The sequence below is a fragment of the Vanellus vanellus genome, assembly GCF_965231255.1.
Source record: "Vanellus vanellus genome assembly, chromosome: 12".
Taxonomy (NCBI): Eukaryota; Metazoa; Chordata; class Aves; order Charadriiformes; family Charadriidae; genus Vanellus; species Vanellus vanellus.
Genome location: NC_138917.1, coordinates 13,995,140 through 14,010,094, shown reverse-complemented (window position 1 = coordinate 14,010,094; position 14,955 = coordinate 13,995,140). Strand labels below are relative to the sequence as shown.

The following is a 14,955-nucleotide window of genomic DNA, read 5'->3' as shown; positions in this document are numbered from 1 at the left end:
CTGGTAAGAAATCTCCATGATTCCTCCTTCAGCTCAGCACCTCTGCATTTAAGAATCTAGTATGCCAATGGATGGGGATCCCAGCCAAGCTGAGGTTTGCTCTCTTGGTTTACAGGATGTCAGCAGAACACCTTGAAAAAAACACACCACCTTTGTTTTCCCTTCTATTTTAAGAACACAAAAGGAAACAAGGATTTCTCTCCCCCCACCACCCTTTCACAGAGTTCTCTGTAATATGCACTCAATGCATAAAACTTCCCCAGGCAATTGCAGTAGATGCCTTCCTGCACAAAAGGCATTGGTGTGGGGCAAAGCGTGGGTCCCTTACAAAGAGATTATTTTTCCTTTCTGAGCAACACACACACACAGAGCCTGGGCAGCAGTCCCAAAGGAAAGAGACGAAAGCATGTTCTTCACCTAAATAGAAGGTATTTCCATGGGCAAAACTGGGTTTATGAATGAAACTCTTATGTGTCTTTGACTAATCAGTCAATCATAGGTGAACACATTTACATCTTTTTAAATTAACTGATGATTATCACACTTTTGTTCCCTGTGCTTTTTCCCCACTTTAATATTTGAAATGCCTAATCTACCTAAGTTTAGTGTTTGAAATACCTAATTGTTCACCATGACTTATCTTGTGCAATAAAAGCACACTCTGAATATGAGATCACTGTTTAAATAGAATAGCAACAGTAGGAAAAGAGTTCAGATGAAGAACATGCACAGAATGATGCTGTTCTGGAAAGAAGGCTGAGCCCAAAAGACGCAGTACTCTCTCACAGCATGCCGCAAAATGCTTTCAGCAGCATTTTTAGACACATCTCTTTTCCCCACATAATTTCATAAGTTTTTCCTCTAATGTTACACCTTCTCACAGTTCTGGCGTTTCATACTCTCTTACCTCACTTCTTTCTCACCTTCCTCTTTCATATTTCGACTAGAACCTGCTCCCATTACAGGGGAACTCTACTGAGAAATAGTGGTCTGGCAGCATGCCAAACCTACTGCTCATTTGTCAATGTGTACTCACCTGTCCTGCTCCCCTGAAGAGAACAAACTTCTGAGCTTTCCCTGTTGTATGTCCCTGTACTGAGCAGCTCTTGGGGGCAACCTGGAGACTCACAGTGACTGACGCCCACTTGATCAATCCACTCAGAAAATTAAGTCAAAGCTCATGCTGTTAAGGATGAAAGAAAGCATGGGTTAGTGACACAACCTGAAAAAACTGAGACAAGGTAACCTGCATTAAAAAAAACAAACAAACAAAAAAAAACCACAAACCAACAACTCTTCCACTGAAACAATGCAACTCCTTCCTTGCTTGGACCTGCTCACTTTTCAGCTACAAAATGCCCTTGCTACCTTCAACCCAACAGCCACATGGGAGAAGCCACAGAATTGTCACAAGGTACGTGGCATTGGTTCTCCGGGAGGCAGGGAAAGGGCTTCCAGTGTGGGACGGTAGGGGTGTTTCTGCATCGCAAGGCAAGGCTCATCCAGTCCCAGCAGCAGCAGCTTCCCCGCTCCCCACTTCATGCACCCAACACCAGAGGTCCAGCATGCCCTCCTGACATCCACCATGCTCCAGCACACTCTCTGCTTGACCCCACAAGTGTAAATCAGTGTATTTGGTTTGCTTATGGTTTTAAGTTTCAAGTTTTATCATGTCTTCTGCTCACTGTATACTCTATCATGCAGAACAGTTACACAATGATGACATCATATAAAGAACATTTCAGTGACAAAATACCCTGAGTATTTTACAGTTAAGAAGGGGGATATAAATGGAACTACATATTACATCCTTATCCAAAACAGAAATTGGAACTCTTGCCAAGTTTTGGATCAGATCTTCTAACCACTTCTGTGATTACAGTTACAGATCACCGTGAAGAGAACAAGTTATTAAAACCAAAATTGGCTTAGCAGGGAAACCCCTAGCATTCCTCTCTCCCATTGTATGTTTCACCACTGCTATTTATCGATGAAAATTAAGAAGGAACAAGCAAAATACCTTAAACCTTTGCAGCACTGAAATTCACATGCAACTGCAAAGCTTAACACTAACACCATCATACAGCCTGAAGATAACATGGGTTTGAAACCCTTCTAGTGCTGACAACCACACATTTTTTACTGGAGAAAACACAGACCCCTCTTTCTTTTTCCTAGAACACAACCAAGAGCAAATAATTATTATGTATTTATACACAACACTTACTTAAATTTAGTCTGTGCTGTTTACCTGCTTGATCATTATTGGTTATTCAAGACTTCAGTTCCAACTCTACCTAAAGGCCATGCACAGCACTGCACACATAATCAGGAGAACAGGGCTCAAGGTATGAGCAGGGAAGGGCGAGAAACAGCAAACACAAAGGCTCTTATGATGCAAACTTGCACCTTTAGAATCTGCAAGCATGAATGGTTTTGTGCTCCTTGCACAGGACAACTTTTGCAATGGTCATTGCGTTTTCTGAGCTGGGACACGACCCTGTTGTGGTGAGGCACATGGGGCCATGAGTCAGGAGCTCTGGGGGATGTTCCTCAGCCTCCCAAGTGATTCACTCTGAGCCACAGCCTGTTGCTGCTGAAAACAATAGCAAACAACACACTATTCCTATTTCAGTGATCAAGCTGCATATGACCACATGTAACTCTCCAAGTTTCATTGTGAGGAGGGTACAAACCCTCACACAGTTACCAGAATCTATGCTGCACTTCAAGATCATTAGAATGAAGTGCTGCACACATGCAAAGCATAGCAGTGCCATTGTAAAAACAAAAGCACATCGATCATGTATTGCTTCCTTGTGCAAAAGGCAGAGGAGCAAGCAGGTTTCGGGGTTGCTTTCAGGAATACTTTCACCACTCTGACAGTCATTTTGCAGCCAGTCTCCCAGGAACAACTCAAAAAGTGGGTAACTTCCTGCCCGTGGGCTGAGAGAAGCCCTGAGGACACAATGACCCTCTGAAACGAGTTTGTCTGGCAGCGGTTCCAACACATGTGGACTAGTGATATTTTGGAAACTAATGTTCTGAAGTTTCAGTTTTTACTGACGGAGCCAAGTAGGGCTCTGATTTCTGCACTGTAAGACTTGGAAGCACCTAATTTCTAAAGCACGCAAATTATGCTTGTAGGACTTCAGAGACACAAATCAATCAATAGGCTGATTAGCTGAATCCAGAAGCCAGATCAGACAAACATTCATCCTGCCATGCACACCACACTCTCACAGAGCACAGGACAGAGGTTATTCATGCTCACAAGTAACCCGTAAAATGAACACACTTTGACTTATTCACTCACTAAGTAACAGAAGTATTCCAAGCTCAGTTCAATAAAATCGCCATAGTTAAAAGCTGTCTTGTCCACTGATGAAATACCCCATGTAGTCGATTAGTTAAAACCGCTGTCTATCCTATGATCGCAGTGGGATCCTAACATCCCAAACTGAATCTCAATATTGAGTTTTATTCAAAATAATTTTATGAAATGCCTGTTGTTTTTTTAAAAACATGCACTAAACATACACTGAGCTCAGAATTTAACAGATGTTTTTGTTACTATTATAATCTAATCTTTTCCTGCAGGCTGTTGTAGTAATTTTGCCACTAGAAGATAATAAAAAGCCATTTTCTCCCCTGCAGAGCTTACCTTTGGCTGACTCAGCTGAGCAGCTGCAGTTTCCTTTACTTGCTTTGAAATTATTGCATCCCAGTTGGGCAAGATATTTCTGCTACTGAGAAACAAGTGGTTTTGGAGAAAATGCCAGAGGCAATACATCAGATAATCCAACTGGAGCAAGGTAAAGAGACTTTAAAAGCTGGTAATTTGGGCTGCAGCTTTTCCAAGTGGTCCCACAAATGCTTCGCTTTTACAGCCAGGAAAAAAGAGCTCCTAAGCCTGCCTATCAAATAGCTCTTAAGAATACTGGTTACACTCTGAGTTTGTATCTCAATACAGCATTCAATCAAGGATGTAACAGCTTCCAAACCAATCAACCAACAGGAAGTCAGCTCTCAAGTGCAACTGGTTAATATTGACTGTACACCCAGCGTGTACCTTGACGCTTCCCTCGCCTTGTGCAGCAGTTGCCTGAACACACCGCCACTTCTGTCTGAAGAGGAAGTAGCAACAACCTTCAAATCCCAGGCTGTTTGGCCAACACGTAATGATTACTGCCCAGCTGAGCGTATTGAGAAACAAGAAGAAAAATAAATCGAAGTACTATATCTCAGTGATAAAGACTATGTTTAAGATAACATGAGAGCAAATTCAGAATAATTTTAACACATAGGGGAAAAAAAGGTTTAGGAGTAATAATCTATGGCTGGTTATACCTGAATGGCAGCTAAGACAAACCGACATATTTATTTCAGCCCTTTGTATATTTTGTATTTTCAGCCCTTTGTATATTTTTTTCATTTCCAAAGAAAATGAAAACCTTTGGAAAAAAAACAAAAAACATTTCTAAAGCTTGACAGGTCCATCAGTTCCCATTAAAAATAGAAAAGCTATTAAAGAAAGTGAGCAGGCACCTGAATTATACATCAATGCAGGTCCCGGTCACCAGGAGTTGTTTCAACAGCACCAGGCGAGGACCAGAGCTCGGCTCACCCACACCTCTGGCCTGGGCTGCCTGCAGCAGGTGCCGAGGGACACCCGTGGCCTGCGCTCACCAGCCCCACCACCCTCCCGACACCGACAGGCGGGACGGGCGTTCGGTGGCCCGCGGCACACGCAGCTGCCGGGGAGGCACAGCCCCAGCAAGAGCCGTCCCTCGAGTATCTCCGGCCACCAGCCCCAGCGCTGAAGGGGCATCGGCTGAGGAGAGGCGGCAGGAAAGGCCCAAAGGCGCCTGAAGGGCCGCCCGGCCCGGCCCACTCACAAGCGCTGAAGGCCGTGGGCGCCGCGAGACAGCCCCGGGAAACGGCTAACGACTAACGGCTCCCGGCGCGAGGAGCAGTAACATCCCGCGCTGGCGCCCGCTCCCGCCCTTCTTCAACGCAGCCGCCCCGCCCCGCCCCGCCCCGCCCCACGGCGGGGAGGCGGTGATCGGGCGCCCCCTGGCGGCGCCCCGCCCCGCCCTTCGCCGCCTGCCCCGCTCCGCCCAGCGAGGGGGCGCGGCCCACCGCGACGCCCTGAGCCCGAGCGGCGCCCATTGGCCGAGAGGCGCGGGGTGGGCGGGGCCGCTGGAGCGCAGCCCGGCCCGGCGGCGGAGCGGAGCCGCCCGGTGCGGGGCGGCCGGGGAGCACTCGCCGGAGGCGGCCGGGGCACTTCCACGGAGGTACGGGGCCGAGCGGGGGTGTGGGGGGGTGTCGGCCCGGCGCGGTGGCTGGGCGAGCAGCTTATGTGGAGGGGGAGAGTTTGGGGAGAATCGAGGTTTTCCGCCGCCGGGCCGGTGCGGCGGGAGGTGCCGGCGGGAGGGGAGCGGTCCGGCGGCTGCGGTCTGCTGCTCCGCCCGCTTTAGGGGGAGGCGTGTGCCGTGGTCGCCGCTGAGAGGGCTCGGCCCTGCGGGGCCCGCGGTGTGCCCTGCCCGCCTGGGACCTGCGCCCACCCACGGGGCTCCCGTCCCGCGGGTGCGGTGCGGTGCGGTGCCCACGGGGGAGCCGGTCGGCGCCGAGTCACCGCCTGCTGCTCTGCAGCACCCTGATCTCTCTGCGCGGCCTGAACGCCGGTGAGAGCGATGATTTGCTGATTTTCTTTAGAAGGGAGTCTTACATTGCAAAGTTTGACCAAGTACTGAAATCACAGAAATTGGTCCCGTTGGGGAGTTGTAAGAGGAATCCCCACTTTTGGCCATACATCTCTTCTAAAAGGCACGTGGGCTTTCACGCACTGGGAGAGACGGAGAATTCATGTCTTCCCTTGGTGATCACCCGCCCTCACCAGTGAGTTCTTTGTCACGAGCACTTGTCCAGCCTCAGCCTGTAACCGGTGGCTTGACCAAATGCTGACATGTTAGTCCCATTGCCTCCAGCTCCAGCACCTGAGAGTTCCTTATGGAGGTCTCTGGAGAGTGGCCGGTCACCAGGTTGGTGCTGGTGGGCAGCAGAGTGGGGAGCAGGAGGTGCACGTGGAGTTCTACCTTGCTGCACTACCTGAGGATGTGTGCCTGGGCAGAGGGAGGGGGGGAGGCTCTTCCTTGAGTTTCAGGTTTTCCTTAATTCCTCCCGTACAAAGCTGCTTGGACATCTCAGCCTGGGTGGCACGTGCAAGAGCCACAACTGAGCTCGGGCTACCAACTGCTGGTTTTGGTAGCATCAGTCTGAGCTCCTCAAAAGCCACCGCTCAGCTGTCCCCTTGCTCTGTCCCTACATGGCAGAAGTCCCGAGCATGCTAAGCAACAGCAGCAAGCAGCTCAGTAACTTAGCTAGTCCATGTCCCACAGGGACTGGTGCCATTTCTCAGTCAAAGGCCCAATGTGGCCGTCGTTCCCAGAACGTGCGTGCACTGGATCAGGTTCCTCACGAGCATGTCTGGAAGGGGGTTGCCAGAGCCTGCCCCCCTTGCCCCAGTGGCCAGCAGTTACCGCATGCTGGGAAAGAGGGAGAGGCAAGCTGAAATCCCTTCAGGCAGGAAAAGGAGAGGAACTATGTTTTTCTCGCTCTAAATGACTGCTCTGGATAAAAGGTGGCTGCGTCCTGCTTACCATGCTTGGCGAGGAAGAGCTTATGCCAGCCCTAACTCCAGGAGAGACTTCTCAGCTGGGCAAAGCAGAAATAATGAGTAAGGGAGAGCTGCAGAGAGGTGAGGCTCAGGGCATTTTCTGCTGGCAGAGCCCAGCAGTCAGATGTGCTCTCAGCATGGACCATCCCTTCCATGCAGTATGCGTGAGGTACGCAGTGGATACCCAGACTGTCCGTTCTGTTTGACAGTGAGAACTGAAGAATCAGGTAGAACAGCTCACCGCATTGCTACTCCTAAGCCTTCCATACGTACAGACTTGAAAAACATACCCCAGGCTCACTGACCCGGGAGCTTAAGTTGAAATACTCTGCCTGGCGTGCATCGACATGGCTGTTTATAATCACAAGTGAACAAGCACTTATTGTTAAAAGACATGGTTTGCTTACTTCTGGAGTAGAGTGCCAAATTGTATTTTTTTTCCCTTCGAATATCAGTCATATTCACCGAGTTGTATATTTGCTGCATAATATTTGATCACGTGCAGAATGAACAGATCTTGACAACAAAAACAACCCCAAACTTTGCCATGCCAAAAACTCCTGTGAAAAGGAGCACGCCAGTAAAGTGCATCTTCCCACAGGACAAGCTTGAACAAACAGGAAAAAAATATTTATCAAAACGAATCAAATAAATTAGGATTTATATCCTCATTTTTATATCTCATCGTTGTTGTTCCAAAGGGAGCGGCTTTCGCCTCCCAGTAAAGGAGACCATAATAGCACTCAGCAGCTATCTTTATTTAGCAAATTCACCTAGTACTTCCATTCCAAAGTCAAACTGAGCATTATTTGCAGTGAGTCACAATACTAACGTGAAATCGGTCTGTATGCAGTTCCTCGGGCTGGGTGCTATTGAGAACTCAGGGCAGGATTGGTCTCGCATGTGGTGGGACGAGGCGAGTCATGCTCTGCAGATGGCTGTTTCTGCCCACTCACTGAAAAGGGAGCGTGTAGAGGGATAGAGTTAGTTGTCCAAGTCTAAAGGTAGGTGATGTGAATCCCACCCCTCCTGTTCTTTACCGCTCAGTTCATGTATGTGCTCCTCTCCAGTCATTTATGCCTGAGGGGAGAGACATGGAAGAAAAAAGTTCTGCTTTTGCTTCCTTGGGAAAACTCCTTTGGGAAATACCCTGGGCTAGAGCAGCAGCTGACTCTTTTAGTCTTAGCAGAGAAGATTTTCCTAGAACAGTTAGCTTTGCTTTGGTTAACTCGTGGCACTTTAAGTAGGTAACAAACCAAAGGCTGGAGGAATAAGGACATACCCTGCAGGTGGAAGTGTTACGTGTGATGAGAGCTCACTTTCATTTCTTTCGCGTTGCAGGATTCTGTCCAGCCCCTTCTCACAGCTCCACACAGCAAGTCCAGGGCCTCTCTGGCTTATGTAAGGGCCCAAATCAATACAACAGCTAAAGCTTTCATGGCAGCGGGGCTCGCGCTGGTCCTTCTTTGAAAATGAGCTTATGTTTCCTGGCTCTTTGCAGGCACGGTCTTTATATCTGACAAAATGTTTTCATTTCCACTGGGAAACCCTGGGATCCCTAGAAACAGAGTTGTCTCAAGTATCAGACTCGCTGGAGGGATTGGACCATGCTTCTAAAATACATAAAAACAAAGGGACGCAGGCTGAGAGCTGGGGCTCCATCACCTGGAAACGTGGGGAAGGGAGACTGGTGGGAGCAGGATTAGCTGCTTGGTTTATCCCACTTGGTGTTGCTGGTGCCAAAAATTCTTTACAGTATTTTGTTGCTTTTGCAGTCTTTCCACACCAAGCTTCCCAAGCTGTAATTTCAGTTTTTCTGTTTCCTCTGTTATCCCCTGTGCTCATCTTGCTCTTTCACTCAAGAGCTCCTCATCCAAGGATTTGTTTGTAAGAAACCCACGAGACCACATCCCAGAGCAGGCAACACGACAGGTATTCAAAGACAGGGAGTTTGCTGTTCAGTCATGGACCGTAGTTTTCCCTGCCTGTTTGTTCTTCAGCCTAATTTGTGTATTTAAGAGGGAGAAAAAAACACATTCTGCATTGTTGTAATTCAGAATAGATTTGAATGCATGTCCTGCAGCACAGCAGCTCCTTCGGTGCTCAGGTCCACATGGGCTGACAGGTCAAGCAGGGGAACGAAGCCTTTCTCCTCTCCTGACAGTAAGTAATAAATCCCTTCACACAACTTCTGCGTGTCCGTACTGAAACGGCAGGTTGGTCGGGGCATTCCTTCAGCCACTGCTCACGGCATCGCACCCCATCTGGCTGCACCACGGCCCCTGCTCAGAGCATTGCAGTTAATTATAAATTGCCCTCCACATTGGAGAACACACACACGAGTGGATATGCTCGACACTGTCCCAACTCCCGCAAATCCATTCTGTTGCTTTGAGGTGCTGAAGATACACGTCCTTCCAGAAGGAAGCAGGAGGCCTTGGTGCCCTCCCTCTAATTTGAGGGAGACCCCGAAGAAGCCAGCTCTTCGGGAGCACTGGCCACACAACACTTCTCAGAGAAAGCTATTTCTGCTGGGTAGGTCGCTTCGTTGAGGTCCCCCAGAGCTAAACTAGCACCCTAGCTTTGTGCAGGCCACCCCAACCTGCTCTAGAGGAGAAAATTCTGGGGACTCAGAGGAATTGACCAGTTTTTGTCAAATAGCTCAGGCGAGACATAAACAGCAGGCAGCAGTTTTGAGTGGTGGCGCTGTGGTTTCCCTCCTGGCATACCGAAGGGGTGATTTGGGATGAAGGGCAAAGGAAGAATGGTAATCATCATAGTCCTAAACACACAGGACCAAGCGTGTTGTCCTCCTCTTCCCTTTCCCCTCCAGCCTCCATGGCTGCAGGGACTCTGGACAAGGATGACGGGAAAGATGGTGGAGGGCGGCTCCGTAATAGTGATTTGGTGAACCGCTAACAGCAGCCAGGGCGCCACGCATCCCTGTGGTCTCGGAGCTGCCTCGTGATGGCTGAGGTACCTCGCTGGAGGAGGAAGTGACTCACGTTCCCATGGCCAGCCGGCCTCGGGCAGCACCCGCCAGCCCAGGGCAGGCTAGGTGCAGCGAAACGTTGCACTTACAGCGTGGAGCGCTTTCCTTACTGCAAACTACAAATAGCAAAACATTTGCTTTTGCTTCAGAGTCACCCTTATCTAGGTTTTTCTATTAAACCTATTGAAACTGAGAAGGAGGGTGCGGAGGTGTGGGAAGGGATGAGCGTGCTGCCTTCCACTTCCCCTTCAGCACAGATCAGACTGTTTTCAGAATGATGTGTCTTGTAACTGGAAGCACCAGCAGCCCTGGCTTAACTGGGGTAACGGAGGAAGGGCTTAGCATGTGTGGGTTTATTCATGTAGCAGGTGCTTTTTTCTTGGTTTTTTTTTTTTTATTTCCCTTTTTGTCACGCAGGGAGGACCAGCAGGAACGAGTGATACCGCCCTGCTTTGCTTCTGCTTCAGCTCTGGCTCAAAATGGTGGTGGTGGGGTGTGTGTGTCTGTAACTAATCCTCGAGAAAGCAGGCGTGCGCTCAGGAACGGGAGTCTTGCTCCCAAGGCCATGGATGTCCTCCCGCAGCCCGTGTCCAGCCCAGCACCAGTTAGCTCCCAGCACCAAGAGGGATAGAAAGTGGTGGTGAGGGGGAATCCTTGTCACCTTCAGCTGTCACAGTACGGTAACTCCTGAGCAAGCACTTTTACCTGCGTAAGAGCAGGTTCAGACCAACTGGCTTCCTTTCCTATGGGCACGCAGTTGTACTGGTAGAAAGCACAACTGTAATGGAAGAGCTGGTTCTGCCTTCCGGGGCTTCCATTGCTGCAAACTGAACTATCCTGGTATAGACAGGTCTGTTGCAAAGTGGGATCAGAAAGTTTGAAATTTAAATTTAAAAAGGTAACAAGCTAAAGCGAAGAGTAGTCAGGAGATTGCTCGTAACCTCAGGTTGCATTAGCAGAGTCTCACCTGTGCCTGCGTTTGATACTGGGCCTCGGCCCGGTGCAGACATTTGCAGCTTCACCACTTCACTCTTTATTTTCCTCCCTTCAGAGCGAGCTGGAGATGGTGGACCATCTTGCAAACACTGAGATCAACAGCCAGCGCATTGCTGCTGTGGAAAACTGCTTTGGGGCTTCCGGACAGCCCTTAGCCGTGCCGGGAAGGGTCCTTCTAGGAGAAGGGATTTTAACCAAAGAATGCCGCAAGAAACCAAAGCCTCGCATATTCTTCCTTTTCAACGACATCCTCGTCTACGGCAGCATAGTCATCAACAAAAGGAAGTACAATTCCCAGCACATCATTCCCCTTGAAGATGTCACTTTGGAGATGCTGCCAGACACCTTGCAGATGAAGAACCGTTGGATGATTAAAACCTCCAAGAAGTCCTTTGTGGTTTCCGCAGCCTCCCTCACGGAGAGGAAGGAGTGGATCAGCCATCTGGAGGAGTGCATCAGGCACCTGCTGACGAAGACGGGCCGGCAGCCCTCTACAGAGCACGCGGCCCCCTGGATCCCAGACAAGGCGACGGACATCTGCATGCGCTGCACGCAGACCAAGTTCTCCACGCTCACCCGAAGGCACCACTGCCGCAAGTGCGGCTTTGTCGTCTGCGCAGACTGCTCCAGGCAGAGGTTCCTGATGCCCCGGCTGTCCCCCAAGCCCCTGAGGGTCTGCAACCTCTGCTACAGGCAGCTGCTGGCAGAAAAGAAGAAGGAGGCGGAGGCAGATCGCAGGCAGCCGGAGCCGATCCATTCTGCCGTCCCGGGCTACGAACCCTCCAGCGGCGACGACAGCGACAAGTCTGACGACGACAAAGCTGACCAGTGGCCAGCAGACACAGAGTTTTATACCTCAGAAGTATCCTGGTCATCTTTCCATAGCTGACCTCCTTGGGAGTCGGTGGCATTTAGACATTGGGAAGCCGACTTCTGGCCTCCAGTGCATGTCCTTCTTGATGCGTTCTCTGGAGGCCGTGCCTGGGAAGGTGGAACCTGGCCCCTGTGTGTGGTGTCTGCGTGAGGAGCAGAGATGGGGTTGCCCCTCTGGGACTGTGTCTCTTGTGACGGGAGCACAGAGAGCAACAGCTCAGTGGGGAGCACGGACTGGGGCAGAGACCTGCGGATCAGCCTTGGCCAAACGAGCTCACCCTTCAGTGCTTTCGGCTTCCCGTCTGCAAAAACAGAGCAATACTGACTTCTTTTCTCAAATGCTTTGAGATTGGCTCTTAGGAGAAAAAGGAGCAAGAAATCCTGGACTTAAACACGCTCGCCTGCTACCGGTGCGTTCCTCTGTCATGGCGAGGGGCTCTCCGGGTGGCGTTTCCCATGAGCATTGCATCTACATCAGAGATTCTCACTGCAGGCATGCCAGCCCGAGGGGACAGCCACGCATCCCTGCACGGTAAGGCTGGCACGGGCTTCCATTTCTGCACCCGGGTCTCTCAACCTTGGAAACACTACGGAAACGGTGCTCCGATTGCAGGGATCTCATGGGCGGCTCGGTGTGAGCAGCCTTAGCGAAGCACTGGAGCATCCAGCTCCCTCACCTGGGAAGAGGCCATTTCAGTGGTAGCAGGCCGGGAGGGAGGAAAGAGAGGGGAAAGGCACAGGTAGAATTACAGAGAGGAGTGACATAAGGAGGGAGACGCTTACCGCAGTGACTCAACTAAGTGCAGAGCCCCACATCTCAAAACCAGGCACTTCCACCAGATTACCAGCAATTTATGAACTCAGGCCTGTCAGGTAAAAGGATAGCCCAGGGAGGACTTGTTAAAAGTCTTGAAAAATCCAGGAAACTGCCCCAAATTAAGATCCTACAAAGCACAGCATTTCATCTTCCACTTGCCTTCCAAACAGGAGCCCAAAGCATTGAATGCTCACTTGTGGGCTCACCTCATGTCTATCAGTCTCAGGAGTCCAAAGTTAAGGTTCCGTATGTACTTCCAGGACTGGAGCCCAAGACATTACAGTTAACTTGTGATCAACTTTAAAGTTCAAATTAAGTTAGAAATAAACCATGTTTATTCAAGTATTCTACCATAATATAGCGTGGGAGTAAATATACTGAAAGTCAGACAACAGCAATTGTTTTGCAGCAGACATTTCTACAAACTCCGTTATTACTTTTAGTATATTTTTGTATTGTGCATTTTATGCTCTGGAAAAGGAACATGGCTGGGAGTACACTGCCAATGTTATAAACTGTTTCCTTACCAGGACCTGTTCCAAACAGTGCATTGTCTGCCGGATGGCCAGACTTAGGGTTTCTTAAATTTCAGTTCAAAGTAATCATTCTTACTGTCTTTTGTAAACTGCCACTGTTCCAGTGAATTTGTATCACTTGACTGTGTGTGAATAAAGATATGGCCAACAGGAAGAAGCCAGGAAAATATGACAATAAAGCGTGTTGTTATTTAACAAGAGTCTTAAACAGGAGCTGGGATTCAGGCCCGGCTGGCCAGCACGAGTTCCGACTCCTCAGCCGGGGGGTGAATGCTCTGGGCTTCTACTTACCGCTTGAAGGTAAGCACGAGTGAAAAAAAATTGCCAAATCCCATGCTTCCTTTCTGTTTACACCATGTTATCATCTGACCGAGTTTTCCCAAGTCTTTTGCGAGCCCCTGCAGTAGTCTGTATTAATTGAAACGGTATTTTTCCGGTGGGGGCGCAGCTCGGAGTGGGTCAACAAACCTTATGACCTAAGCAGATGTTTTTGGGTTTTAAAGCAATCAGTACACCGCGTTCTGTTTTTTCCATCCCTCTCCAAGCTTAGTTCATAACTCTGCGCAGCAGTGATTGTTTTTATAATGCCTCCCACCCACCAGAAGGGTGTACATGCTATGCAAACAGAAAATGACCTTAAAAATAAACAGCTGTTAGAATGGTTCACAAGCCAAAAATAGCCCAGCCGCTGAATCCGTGTCCATGGCTGGCGTTCCAGTTCCCTGCTCCTGAGGCGAAACTCCCATTTTCTTCCTAGTAACTGGCTCCAGAAATGTATTCCAGTTTTGAACCTACTCCTTAAGTTGTCTTAGAGATCAGCTTTTCGTTATCTTACGTGTCCAAAGGTCTCGCTATTATCAGCCCCGAAAGAGCTATGAACTGTTTTTATCACTGCCGAAGGACAGGCATGCCTCTAACAAATGCCTTCTTGTTGAGCAAGACCTTCTCCTAATCACAGCAGGAAAAGAAATCCCACAAAAACCAAACAAGCAAGCTCCACCAAAACCACCCAGCCCCCTTTTTTCTGTGCGTGCTGTAGTTGATGCCCTCTCTGGAAACGCAGACGCCTTCCAGCAGCTGGTACGTCCCCGTTCCTTACAGGAATGTAAGGAGACCCGGGAAGGCTGGGGAGGCCACAGGTTCCAGAAGACGTTTCACATGGAAGCCCCAAGTAACCTAGCGACTCCTGAACTGTTCATGCATACGGTGAAAGGAGCCCGCCCAGGAAAACGGGGAAATTTAAACAAAGCCTCTCCCCCCCCTTCCTGTAGTTTGATTAGCCAAGCCGGGTTGCTCAGCACTGGGATTAGAGCCCGGCGCTTCTCGCCTGCCGAACACGAGGGGTTTACATCATGGGCTGTGCTGTACAGTCCAGCCTGGAGTTTTCCAGCCTGAGTCTATCATCTCCAGTGCATTAATGGGGCATTTCCTGATGTTTTTTTTTTTTTTTTCTTTTTTTGAGCTAAATAAATGCCTTACCAGGGATTCATTAAAGGTTGCAAATCCATGCGACTGGGAAGAGCAGTAGCTTGAATGCTCACTTTGGAAAACCATCTGCAGGCTGGGGGTTTTGTGGGGTCACATCCTCCTCCCGAAGGGCTCCCAAACACCATGCGCGGGGATCAGTTGCCAGAAGGGGTTCCTCGCTCAGCCCCTGCCTGAGGGTGTCAGGGCCCAAAGGGCACAGCACCGTGGAGCCGTCCCCGCTGGATGCCGGCCTGGGCACTGCCTGACCCCAACGATTGCCTGAAAAACGCTCCTTCTGCTCCCTCGCGCAGAAACTGGACTCCAGGCACTTTTAGAAAAATGCAAGAGTTTTTTGGCCCTCAGCAAAATGGTTCCTTTTCAGCTGGGCACACGAGAGCCAGAGGACAGTCCCTGTACCTGTCAGGAGCAAGAGCAACACCAGTGCAGCGAAAACAGAAAGCAAAACTTGAATGTTAGCATCAGACCTGCTGAAACTGCTGGGGATTCTGCAGCCAAGAGCCAGGCAAAGAGAGTGAAGGGCCACGCAGTGAGGCATTCCTCTTCTGCTGCCTGAAGCCGGTAGGAAGGTGAGGAA

The 14,955-nt window shown here is 49.7% G+C and overlaps 1 protein-coding gene across 1 annotated transcript; it reads left to right on the top strand.

Moving 5' to 3' along the window:
• The first annotated feature begins 5,201 nt into the window (after positions 1-5,201).
• PLEKHF1 (pleckstrin homology and FYVE domain containing 1) lies at positions 5,202-13,069 on the top strand. Its single transcript, XM_082489604.1, has 2 exons — positions 5,202-5,297; positions 10,723-13,069. The coding sequence occupies exon 2, from the start codon at positions 10,735-10,737 to the stop codon at positions 11,554-11,556; it is 822 nt and encodes a 273-aa protein (XP_082345730.1). The 5' UTR covers positions 5,202-5,297; positions 10,723-10,734; the 3' UTR covers positions 11,557-13,069.
• Positions 13,070-14,955: the final 1,886 nt, after the last annotated feature.